The sequence below is a fragment of the Ahaetulla prasina genome, chromosome 7, assembly GCF_028640845.1.
Source record: "Ahaetulla prasina isolate Xishuangbanna chromosome 7, ASM2864084v1, whole genome shotgun sequence".
NCBI classification, from domain to species: domain Eukaryota; kingdom Metazoa; phylum Chordata; class Lepidosauria; order Squamata; family Colubridae; genus Ahaetulla; species Ahaetulla prasina.
The window spans coordinates 85406106-85418863 of NC_080545.1; the positions used below are offsets into that span (position 1 = coordinate 85406106).

At 39.7% G+C, this 12758-nt stretch overlaps 1 protein-coding gene across 27 annotated transcripts in view; it reads right to left on the reverse strand.

Moving 5' to 3' along the window:
- Positions 1-12758, reverse strand: part of MICAL3 (microtubule associated monooxygenase, calponin and LIM domain containing 3) — a 227890-nt gene that overhangs the window by 123670 nt on the left and 91462 nt on the right. For all 27 annotated transcript variants that reach the window (XR_009156059.1, XR_009156060.1, XR_009156061.1 and 24 more), the window contains one exon: positions 2109-2488. Coding sequence is in view for 24 of the 27 variants with exons in the window: in XM_058190697.1 (XP_058046680.1) it covers positions 2109-2372 (264 nt within the window). In the remaining 3 variants the exon portion in view is untranslated. The remainder of the gene's footprint in view (positions 1-2108; positions 2489-12758) is intronic.

The window sequence follows — 12758 nt, forward strand, 5'->3', positions numbered from 1 at the left end:
GATCAAAATCCAACTAGAAAATTAAAAATAAAATAAACAGTTTCTTGTCTAATGTATTGCTAAATGGCCTAATATCTTCTCCCAAATGTTTTTTCCCCCTGAAAATGTAAACAGCTTTTTCACTGTTTGATTAGAATGAAGTAAAATAGGAATTAGTAATGACCTGGGGGGGAAAAAAGAAATAACAAGGAATTTGTGGGACATTAAATGGGTATTGACTTATTCATTGCTCTAAATCAGTTCTTCTCAATCTCAGCAATTTAAAGATAGTTGGACCTCAACACCCAGAATTCCCAATTGGCATGTTAGCTGAGGAATGTTGGGAGTTGAAGTCCAATCATTTTAAATTCGCTTGAATTGAGAAACACTACTCTAAGCAAACACTGGCTTAGAGCAGCAACCATTTTCGGAGCCAATCAACATTTTAAGTGACAGAAAAATACAATGGGAACAAACCATTTGTAATAGTTATTTCATCTATTCATGTACATTACTCAAGAACTACATTACTACATTACTTACGGGACCGCCTGCTGTTACCACATGCCTCCCACCGACCCGTACGCTCTCACAGAGAGGGAATTCTCAGGGTGCTGTCCGCCAAACAATGTCGGCTGGCGGCCCCCAGGGGAAGGGCCTTCTCTGTGGGGGCTCCCACACTCTGGAACGAGCTTCCCCCGGGTTTACGCCAAATATCTGACCTTCGGACATTCCGTCGCGAACTGAAGACACATCTTTTCATTCGCGCGGGGCTGGCTTGAACGGTATTTTATTAATTTTAAATTTTTATTAATTAATTTTAAATGGGTTTTTTAGTCTAGTATATTTTAACCTATCCGGCTAATTTTAAAATAAGTTTCTTAATCTGCATTTTAAATTGTATATTGTGTTATCTGTTTTTATTTTTGCCTGTACACCGCCCTGAGTCCTTCGGGAGAAGGGCGGTATAAAAATCAAATAAATAAAATAATAAATAAATAAATAAATAAATAATAAATAAGAATAGAATAGAATAGAATAGAATAGAATAGAATAGAATAGAATAGAATAGAATTTTTATTGGCCAAGTGTGATTGGACACACAAGGAATTTGTCTCATGGCAAAACCATGAGTAATTGCCAATGAAGGGCAATATGTATCTGCTGATTTCAGGCTGTTAGCTGAACACAAATCCACATGAGCAAACAGCACAAGCAAATATAAGCCATTGGGGTCTTTCCTTTTTAAGGATGGCTTCCAAAGCTTCAATTTAATCTAAACATTACATAAGCATTATCCCCATATCAGCTGAAACAGAACATAGTTCAGCTCAAATTAGCAAAGCATGGACCCATGCCAGGGGTGAAATACAGCAGGTTCTGACAGGTTCTGGAGAACTGGTAGCGGAAATTTTGAGTAGTTCGGAGAACTGGCAAATACCACCTCTCCCTGATCCCAGAGTGGGGTGGGAATGGAGATTTTGCAATATTCTTCTCCCAGGAGTGGGGAGAGAATGGGGATTTTGTAGTATCCTTCCCCTGCCATGCCCACCAAGCCACATCATGCCCACCAAGCCACACCCACAGAACTGGTAGTAAAAAAAATTGAATTTCACCACTGACCCATGCTTTGGGAAACTAAAGTTTCTTGCTTTAGTTCAGGAGTGTCAAACTCAAGGCCCGGGGGCCAGATCTGGCCTGTGGAGTACTTAGATCTGGCCCAGGGGGCTGCCCTGGAAACAGTGAAGGACTGGCCTGTACTGCTTCTACCAGTGAAAACGGAGCTCGGGGGTGGTGGTGCACAAATGGCCCTCCCGAGCTACATTTTCACTGGCAGAGGGTTTCAGGAGCCCGTGCCAGCCAAAAATGGAGCTCGGGAGTCTGTTTTTGTTGGCAGAGCACTCGGGCCCCCACAGGTGCCCCCGACACGAGTGACAGTGAGCTGGCCATGCCCACCCTGGCCACACCCAACCCGCCCGCCCTCAAGGTCAAATACAACCCTGATGCGGCCCTCAATGAAATCAAGTTTGACACCCCTGCTTTAGTTCATCCACACATAATGAACCGTATAGCGTATGGAAGCCATTCCCATAAGTAGGACTCAAAGAAAGCCATTTTTTCGTGCTCACCTTCGTGTTGGCGCACACTTTCCCCTTCTTATAGTCTTTGTGGCAGCCCCTCTTATCCAACTTGGCCCAAAGAGCTTTAGCTTTCCAATAACTCAGCTTGGATTTGAGCTTGTGGTAGAAAGTACGGTAATCCTTGGGCTTCAGCTCCAAATAATCACAGAGCTCTTGAAAGGCTTTCAGAGTCCCTTTGCAGGTGGAAGCCTGGACAAATCGGTCAAAGAGGACATGGGCCTGGTTCATCTTTCCATTAATCCCCTCCTCCATGCTTCCAGTTCGGCCAGGGGTTCCCCCGGCAGCTGATCCGTTCCAGTCTGCCTGTCCTCTGGTCCACTATTTTGCTCATCAATAATTGCTTCTTTTATTCCATAAGCATAATTAATCTAGAGAAAGGAAAAGGAAAAAAAAAAGATTACCAGATAGGCACAGATGGATTTATATCTACATTCACGTCCTGTCATTAGCATAAAAAAACCCCATTCAGCTCATATCTGCTAAACAGAGAGAAGGGCATAGAAAAGTCCATTCTGAATAATGCCATATGTTCTGCCTTCTATCACATCCTTAACTGCATTAAGGAGAGATTTCATGTTTTTAGCAAAATAAAGATTAGGAATTCTGAAAGATTCCCTCTTCTTGATGGACCCTTTAGATATTGGAACACTACTATCATGTCACCCCTAGTCCTTCTTTCCATTAAACTAGACATTATAAATTTTATCCAGCAGCATTCATATAATAAACCACCAGCAAAACCTTCTTTAGGAATGTATAAGCAAAGAATGTATTGCCCTAAGTGTGGGTTAATTCAAATATGCTGCTTAATTTTGGTCAGTGCAATTACAATTTACAAATCAATTTCAAATTACGGTTTTATATGGGTTATGACCGATCTTTGGAGTCAGTATATCTTCAGGCATAATGCTTAACTATAGCTACAAAACTATTAGTCTATATACCTATGTATAGCCACTAACATCGTGAGGCATTTGGGTTTTTTTAATACCATATTTAAGGAATATATTAAAATAGCAGAGGATGTATTGAGCCTCCCAGGCAGAGAAACTTCCACAAATGATGGGGTTGTTATTTGTTCTGGACCAAATTCCCTTTTGACTCGCAATATGTGCCAGTTGAAAAACCAAAGATTATATACATTACAGAGCCAGCAATCCAATTCTACCCACTTAATATGCTTTGAAAATGAGTTACCCACGCTGCATATCCCACCCACTTCCTGAAACAAATCCTAGACTAATTACATGACAGATTAGCTATTGTCCATTGTCCAGACATAAAAGTGCAACTATGCTGAATAAATTCCCCAAGCACTACCTTTACATTGTCCCTTTCCCTCTTTAAATATAAATATAAATTTGTCTAAGGTGTATCTGCCTTCCACTGAGGATCTGTATACTGCATGAGTCAAAAAGAGGGCTGTGAAAATATCTACACACCCCTCACATCCTGGACATAAATTGTTTCAACTTCTATCCTCAAAAAGACGCTATAGGGCACTGCACACCAAAACAACTAGGCATAAGGATAGTTTTTCCCCGAATGCCATCACTCTGCTTAACAACTAATTCCCACAACACTGTCAAACAATTTACTAAGACTGTATTACTATTATTCTTCTCTTCCTTACTAGTATCTATCTCTTCCCACTTATTACCATAACCATGTTGCTTGTATCTTTCAATTATATTGTTTTTATTTGTTTCCTAGTACGATTTAATAGCTTATTAATAACCTTGAGTATTACTAAGTGTTGTATCTTTTGATTCTTGATGAACGTATTTTATTCTCCTTATGTACACTGAGAGCATATACACCAAAGACAAATTCCTTTTGTGTCCAATCAAACTTGGCCAATAAAAAATTCTGTTCTTTTTTTTATTTTTATTTTTTTATTTTATTTTGTCACAACAGTATACACAAACAATTGTCATAGATAAAACAACATGTATTGAAGAAAATATATACCGTATATACTCGAGTATAAGCCGAGTTTTTCAGCACGTTTTTTGTGCTGAAAAACGTCCCCTCGGCTTATACTCGAGTATATACGGCTTATACTCGAGGTTTTTTTTTTCTTCTTCTTCACATTATACGGATGGTGCAAACTTGGCGGGCTTTTGCATTAGCGGGAAGCCCTGCGGTGCAGTGAGAGGGCGGGGCGGGGGAGCCGCCAGCCTTCTCGGCTGAGGGAGGGAGGCTTTCCCTGACCGGTAGCTGCCTCATTTCCCTCCCTCGGCTTATACTCAAGTCCCCAGTTTACCCCAGTTTTTTGGGGTAAAATTGGGGACCTCGGCTTATACTCGGATCGGCTTATATTCGAGTATATACGGTAAGTAAAAAATATGCATCAATAATATTAATTTGATATAATGAAGGGAATAATAGGACAGGAACGGTAGGCACTATTGTGCTCTTATGCACGCCCCTTATAGTCCACTTAGGAATGGGGTGAGGTCAATAGTAGACAGTTTTTGGTTGAAAATTTTGGGATTTTGAGTAGAGACTATGGAGTCAGGTAGTGAGTTCCAAGCATTAACAACTCTGTTACAGAAGTCATATTTTCTGCAATCAAGTTTGAAGCGGTTGACATTTAGTTTGAATCTATTTTTTGCTCTTGTAATATTGCGATTGAAGCTGAAGTAGTCTTTTATAGGAAGGATATTGCTATAGATGATTTTGTGTGTTAAACACAGGTCATGTCAGAGTCGACGGAGTTGTAAATTTTCTAATCCCAGGATTTCAAGTCTGTTAGTATAAGGTATTTTGTTGTTCTGTTCTGTTGTTTTGTTCTATTCTATTAAAGGCATAAAGGTATTGAGGCAGATGAATTATATATATATACAAAACGAAGGGACCTTAAGAAAGTAGAAGTAAGCCTTGAGGTTTTATTCATACCATAAAGAATCTTGGCTTTTCTTTAGCATGAAGTGCAAACTGGCTTTTGCAGCAAAGGTGGGAAATTTGTAACAAGAGGGCTGCTTGAGCCTGGGATGTGGGAAGGGGTCAAAAAAGTCAAGATGTCTGCACAGCGCAAAATCTGATCCCTTTGGTACATGTGTCATATACTCACATACAAAAAGAGTGAGGCGTCAACTGCTTGGGTACCACCGTAACTTTCTAGATGAGCTCAGGGGTGTCAAATTTGTGTCGTTATGTCATCGTCAATGTGATGTATCGTGACTTCCTCCCCCTTCCTCCCCCTATAAGCTTGAGGATTATAGAGCCACCTCTGACAAGCACTGAAAATCTGTGGTTTTCTAGCATTCTGAGTCAGGAAACATGTGAAAATTATAATACAGGTCTTAAAATAGCCTCAGACAAACTTTAGAAAGCTCTAACTTCTCTCCCCGTCCCTCCTCTGTCTGGAAGATAAAAACAAAAATCTTTTTAAGCTAGCCATCTGCATAAAAATCCCACCCACTATACGTCTCAGACCTTCTCCGAAATATGTGGCCCACAGCTACCAAACAGTTCCCCATCCTTGCTCTAGGTTTTAACATTACAGTATTTGTAAACTAAATCACTATGGTTGATAGGGTTGACTAGGCCTTAAAAATCCTGGCTCAGAGTTCACACAAAGACAGCACTATGTTCTTTTATCAGAATGCCTCTGGCAACGGGCACATTTTTTTCCTGCAAAGTTACTCAGTAAAACCTAATGTATACAAAAAACAAATGCCTAAAGTTGTGCCAAGCATTCAAAAAGGGCTCTTTCAAAAGGCACCTCTTTTTGAACCATTAAAGCGCCCGTGTCCTTTTAAAGCTTCATAAGATGGTTTAGCAACTTTTCCTGGTTATCTCTACATCTATGTCCCAGGTGCAAATAACCCTTCCACTGGGACTTCCAGGTAAGTGAAGTAATTGTGCATGCCCATGCATGTATGTGTGTGTGTGTGTGTAGGTAGGTCTTTGGTTATTCGGGTTTTCTCCCGCGTAAAATTGGTAAAATTGCTCGCACAAGTACAAAGCCGAAAGCACCAGCCTGAAGATGACGAGTGGGACCTCGTCGAAACGTCGCCTAGATACTTTCAACCTTACACGGGAAAAGACCCGAATATGCCAAGACCTACCTTATTATTTTGGGGCACATGGACAAGATGGGGCTCCTCTTGCCGTCTTACCTGATTTCCAGCTCTGTGTTTAAATATTTTTGAGGAGGGCTTATTTTCAGGGGCTTATTTTAGTGCAGTGCATGCATTTAGTCCAATTGGGCGTATTATCAAGGGATGTCTTATTTTTGGGGAGACAGGGTAAGAAAAGCCAACCAGAGACAACTTTTGAAGCAGCCACACAAACTGTGTAAAGATGCAGCTGTGTTAATGCTGTGATTAAAACTGCTCAATTGCATTGCCCTGCTGTACAAAGCTTGTTTTTCAACTGCTCTGTACAGCACAAACTGTTATCACTATAAACTCACTAACAAGTGAGCAAAAAATAACATCAGCTATCTGTTTCCTCTCTTCTAGCAATTGCTTATAATCTAAGATAAAAACCCACTTTGAATTCTGTGTTTATTATTATCGTTTAAATGAGTTTGCCCCGTTTCAAAAGATTTTGGGCAACAACAACAACAATGAACAACTCTGGGTAAGTATTCTAAATCTTCTGATGCATATTAAAGATTGTGTTTTCCCAGAAACCCTATCTGCATGTACTGCCAAACCTCTTTAGTGTGTCAAGTTACACTTATGCCTTTCTACTACTGATAAAACATTTTATGTATTAATAGGGACCATAAATCAAAGAACACTCAGCAATTAAGTACCAAGAGAAATCTACAGACCAAATTTGAAGCTAAATTTAGCACATCTATATCTCCTGCTACATCTTTTTTGGGAGAAGGGGGAAAAGGCACTTTGCCTAACCTGGATGCTATAAGGAGGTGTATGTAAAACAATTTCAAAAGAGGTTAAAAAAAAGGGCTGGAATTCACTCATCTCAGAAAGCCGAGTCTTCAATAGAATCTCCTCCAGTGTATTCAGCCCATTCTTTACTTTTGTGATCCACCAACCGAGGCGAACCCTTCAGACGTCTGTGGAAATGAACTCTAATCTACTCTAGAAAAAACTCTGCCAAAAGAAATCTTTACGGATAACACTGGCTCCCTTGGCTAAACACGGAGATGAGCACCGCTCCCTAAAATCGGACATGACTGGACAGGGAAAATCTGTACCCTTTTTTTGCTGGTGTAGTACTCAAAGCTTTGCATGGTGCAAACCTCAATGGAGCTGTCAAGAATTCCAGAAAAAGATTGGAAATTCTGTTAGTGGGAAAACTAACTGTCATATGCAACCTATCTTGCATAATTTCCATCCTCCTCCCAAGAGGAAGCACCTTCCTCCCCCTTGAATCCCAAGGGCAGGAAGTGAGATGGGAGGGAGACACCTCTGCCCAGTTTCCAAGGTACTGCTTATGCATGTCTGGGCTGGATGTTACTGTGAGCCTTCAACACCTTGTATACTTTGTCCTAGCACTGACTCAGAGCCTCTGCATATTCCTTGGTCTACGCATTGGAAAGGAGGAAGAAAGGAAAGGAAGGGAACGGATGGATGTTTAATCCATGAGGAAAGACGCAGGAAGAACCCTTTTCCTCGGTACAACTGCTAGTAAGTACTTGCCCTTGACTCATGACTCCATGTGTCTCTCCGGTTCCAGAACAAAAGACTATATATATAATACATGAGGACAGACAGCAAAAAGTCCCTGAAAGATTACTGCCAACCAGGTGTTGTTGTTCTTCCAAGAAAAACAGCTGTGTTTTGCAGCATCACTTAATGAACTTAAAGGAAATGCAGAATATTAACTTTTTTCCACATGAATCTACTCAACACTTAGCACTCCATAGGCAGCATATTGAGAATCGCTGCTGTATAATGCAGTCAACCAGATTAAAAGGGTGAAAGGATCAATATACAGTCTTAGAAGCCTGCTGGACATTTTCTGACTTAAAACGAAGAGGTTAGGTCAGAGGCCCATAGCATTCCAGTCAGATCATTCCTAATAGAGTAGCAGGGATCAAAGAAAGCCCACTTTCCATCCACTCCACAACCAGATATGCCACTAATGTGCTTCCTTCTTTTTGTTTCAGATAACTGGTGAAACACCTTTTTAATCCTTTGGTGGGCTGACATCAAAAGATTTCCAGTTGCAAAGGGCAAGGCCACCAGATAGACCAAGAAAAGCAGCCAAATGCTTTCCACTTCTCTATGATAGCTTTGTGAATTATAAATATAAGTATGGCAGATGTGCTGCCTATAATCACTGGGGGCGGGAGGGAGAAAAGAGGCATGTACTGTATAAACTATCCATAATCATCAGGCAGAATGTTGCAGTCTGGCAGAAGTAATATATTTGTTTTAAACATTTATATAAACAAACACAAAGACAATTCAAGAGGCTCAAAATGATGAGGATGCCCATGCCTTGTAAACTGAGCTACGTAAACCACGGGTCAGGCCTGCCCAGATGTTACGTTGCCTAAAAGGATGTATAGAAAGACACATCTTAGTCGAGTTCTACAACAGACACAAGAGGGAATAATGGCAAGAAGAAAGTTATATGGAGACCTTGGTAATCTCTGAGCTTGTTTGTTTTCTTGCAGATGTTTTCATCACCCAACTCATTCAGTGCTAGCAGGGATTGGGGTTTCTCCCTGTTTATATACAGTTGCTTGCCCTATGATGTTGGAGTATTGTTTTCCTCTTCTCAGTTTCTTGATTAGAGTGTATTTTACTGTTTATCTGGTTTGGCAGTTAGTTGACTGGGTCTACTGATTGTTGGTCTGGTATTAATCATGGTGTTAATCCTAGCTTATCTGGGTGTTGATGATAAATCCATACCTGATCCGTACTTTTGGCTATATGCTTGGGAGTACTATAATTTCTAGACACTGCATTACAGTCTTACTTTGAATTCTGAGAGTGGTAATCCCCGGATATTCCTCTGATTTGTTGGTATATTTTTCTATTGTAAAAAAGAAACAAAAAGACCAGAACTCCTTTTCACCAGCAATCAACACCCAGATGCAGTACATCAAATGGTAAACAACAGTCTTATCAAGGAACTACCAAGAAAAAATTACTCCCAGCAATACTGACAGGGCAACCCACTGCATATAAACAGAGAGCAAGCCCCACTCTCTTCTAACACTGAAGATGTTATCTAGCTCGGTAATGAAACGTCTGCAAGAAAACAATCAAGTTAAACAAGGACTCCACAATTCATCATTGAGCTACAAATATTCTATTGATAGAAATTACATGCAAGCTAACCCAATTGTTCAAGTAAAATTAATTAAAATGGCCAATATTTATCAAATATCATCATCATGAATCCTACTAACAATACAGTATAGCACTGTTTCTTAACCTCAACAAGTTTATTGCTAACTCTTTTAACTCTGACTCTTACTTTCAACTTGCAAAGTTTAACCTTGTTTTTCATTACATTTTAACTGTGCTTTAAATCATGTTTTTATATTATTTTATTATGTTATCTGTACACCTCCAAATGTCACTTTAGGTAAGATGGCTGGTGTAGAAATTTGATCAATAAACAAAATAAATGTAAAAATGCCATGCAGTTCCATATGGTTTTTGATACTGGAAAAGAAAAGTCAGCAGATGTTAGATAAAAGGTTAGGTTTTACATTTTATTTAAATTTACACTATGGAACAACTTATCATAAGTTCAAGAGTTGTTAATTATAACAAATAAAATGGAAATGTGATTTTAAAACAACAAAAATACCCAACACATTAGAGAGGTTAGAAGATTTTGCTCAAGTCAACGCCAGAACATGATTTTGAATCTGTCAAATCATACAACAATTGTATGATTTTGGATCTGTCACTTTCTTATGAAGGACTGCTATGCTATCAGGATAAAATGAGACAACTATGTATGGAGTTCATAGCCATCTTAGAAGAAAATGAAAGAAAAATATTAACCAATAAATAAATAATCTAACATCATCAAAAGCAAATTAAAAGTAATCAGCAATAAATTGCTTCAGGACGGAATCTCAAAACATTGGTATGGCAACTGAAAAAGCCCTTCATATCAAATTAATAAATAACAAATGCTTCCTATGGCAGGAGTACACAACACCTAACATATTCAGTGTTCCTCCTTAGGACACTTCACAATGTTACTTCAACAAGACATAGGGCTGGCTTAAATTCAGTGTTCTTTGTGGAACGTATTTCATTATTAAATGCCAACCTTCTCAAATCTGATTGATACCCTCTGGAAGTATTGGCTTTCCAGTCTCCAAATTCTCAGCTGTTGGAAATTATGGGAAACCAGTTGTTAGATCCTGGAGGCAGAAGTTTTTCCTCTATCAAAACTTTAAGTATCAATTTTTTTTAATCCAGAGGTCTTCAAACTTGGCAGCTTTAAGACTTGTGGACTTCAACTCCCAGAATTCTCCAGCCAGCATAGCCGGCATAACTGGCTGGAGAATTCTGGGAGTTGAAGTCCACAAGTCTTAAAGTTGGCAAGTTTGAAGACCTCTGGTTTAACCAATGTTGCTGAAAAAATAAAGAACACTTCAGAAATGGGTTGAAAGGGTGTCTCATTCTTCAACCACTTACTGGCAGTGTTCACTAAGCTAAGGAAGGAAAAACATATAGTAAGGACACAGCTTGTTTCTCGTCTTGCCCCAGTTTTCAGAAGAGTAGGTAAAGAACTTTGGACCTATCGTTTGATAACAATTTCTAAGCCAACACACTATTGTTTATAGGTAGCTTATTTGGGTCCCATAAACCAAAGCAGTATGGATGATTTGGAAAAAGCAAGGACTGACCAATGGTATGAATCAGAATCCTGAATGTTTATACTGCAACTGAGCAAACCAGAATTCAGTTTATTCTTATATGAAAGCACAGCTATTACATCTTTCAATGTATTACCCACAATGGCATATGGCAGCTTTCCAATCATGGATGGAAAAATGTGGAAAGTTCCTGCAATGAATATCCAGTTAAAACAGGCTGAGCATGTAGGTGTGGCCACCTAGCCATCTTTCCATTTATGTAGGAAGAACATCAAAAGCTGAACTGTGTGTTGAGTTTCCTTCCAATTTTTATACAACAGAAGAGAACAGGTGATCTTTGCCAACTCTGTTGTGAACTTAGTGCCTGGAGGCTCATTTTGACCTGCTTGCATGAGTCACATTCTAAGTAATCACAACCACACTATGCGCACAAACACTGTGCTGATCCCTCCAAGAAAAATAGAAAAAAAGCTTCCAAGGGTTAGGACATCTCTTGCTGCTAGATGTTGCCTTATAAGAGCACATAGAAATCAGTTAGGAAGCTAAAAATAAGTGCAGAAAAAATATTTTCTTCTAAGTGCACCAAGAAATAGACTTGGGTTGCCGTTAAAGACTTCACTGCTGAAATGGGTCTGGATCAGTGAACTAAGAAACCCTTCTGTTCATTAGTAAGTTCTAGTCCCTCCCTCTGGAGAATGAGACTGCCAATTTTAGGTATGAGTATAGGGAGCATTACTGACTTGAATGCTGCTTACAAAGTAGATCCCAAGATCTCAACGAAAGACGGGAGGAGGATCGTATGATGGATACTTTTTTGTGGTCAAGGCATTTAGTTGCTTCTGACAGAGCTATGGTGGAGCACCTCATCAGCATGTCCCAAGATCCACAACCAGGAGAATGTTTGTGTCCACCTCCAAAATTTCCTTCACAAAACAATGTCAGCATCCTAGGGAGATGCCTCTGCTAACATGCTGTATTTCTATTTGCAAGATTTCATTGTTTTAAATATGGCAAGCATTGAGATGATGGAGCCATGACTTTCACAGATGCAGCTTAGGAGAGCAATCCAAATAAAGAATAATTGCAACCAGCCTGCCTTCCATAGAAGACCTCTATATTTGTGCAGGTCAAAAGGAGGGCTGAGAAGGTATCTGCAGACCTCTCACAACTGGACATTAACTGTTTCAACTCCATCCCTTGGGACGACACTACAGCCATGTCACTCACAATTTCGAAGAAACCGTTAAACTCTAAATGTCAAATTTGAAGAAAAGGGTGAAAAAGCAGAGAGACAGTTCCACACGTCTGTCCAGTCTGAAAGACTGAGTCAAAAGCTGGAGGCCCCTAGCAACAGGGGCAGGATTCACACCTCTGACAGACTCAGTCCTCCAATTTGAACAGACGAGTAGAACCCATGCCTGGCTGCTGTCTCTACCCACAATGGAGAACAACTAGACACAGAGACAGTTTTTTCCCTTTAGGCCAGGGGTCTCTAACCTTGTCAACTTTAAGACTTGTGGACTTCAACTCCCAGAGTTCCTCAGCCAGCTTTTCTAATTCTCACAGTACTGTCTAATGTCAATATGTATTTATCCATATAGTACGGCTGTAGTATTATTAATCATTCTTATTTACCCTTCTTACTCCCCACTCTGATTATTATTATTATTCTATTGCTTTGCATGTACACCAAGAGCTTTTACACCAGAGACAAATTCCTTGTGTTTCTAATCACACTTGGCCAAATCAAGTTATTCTGTTATGTTCTAATCAATTCAATTCAATTTACTTTCTGATGGCTAAAGATTATGGGAGACAAAGTGCAAATAGCTATATTAAGGGAGTCTATTTCAGCC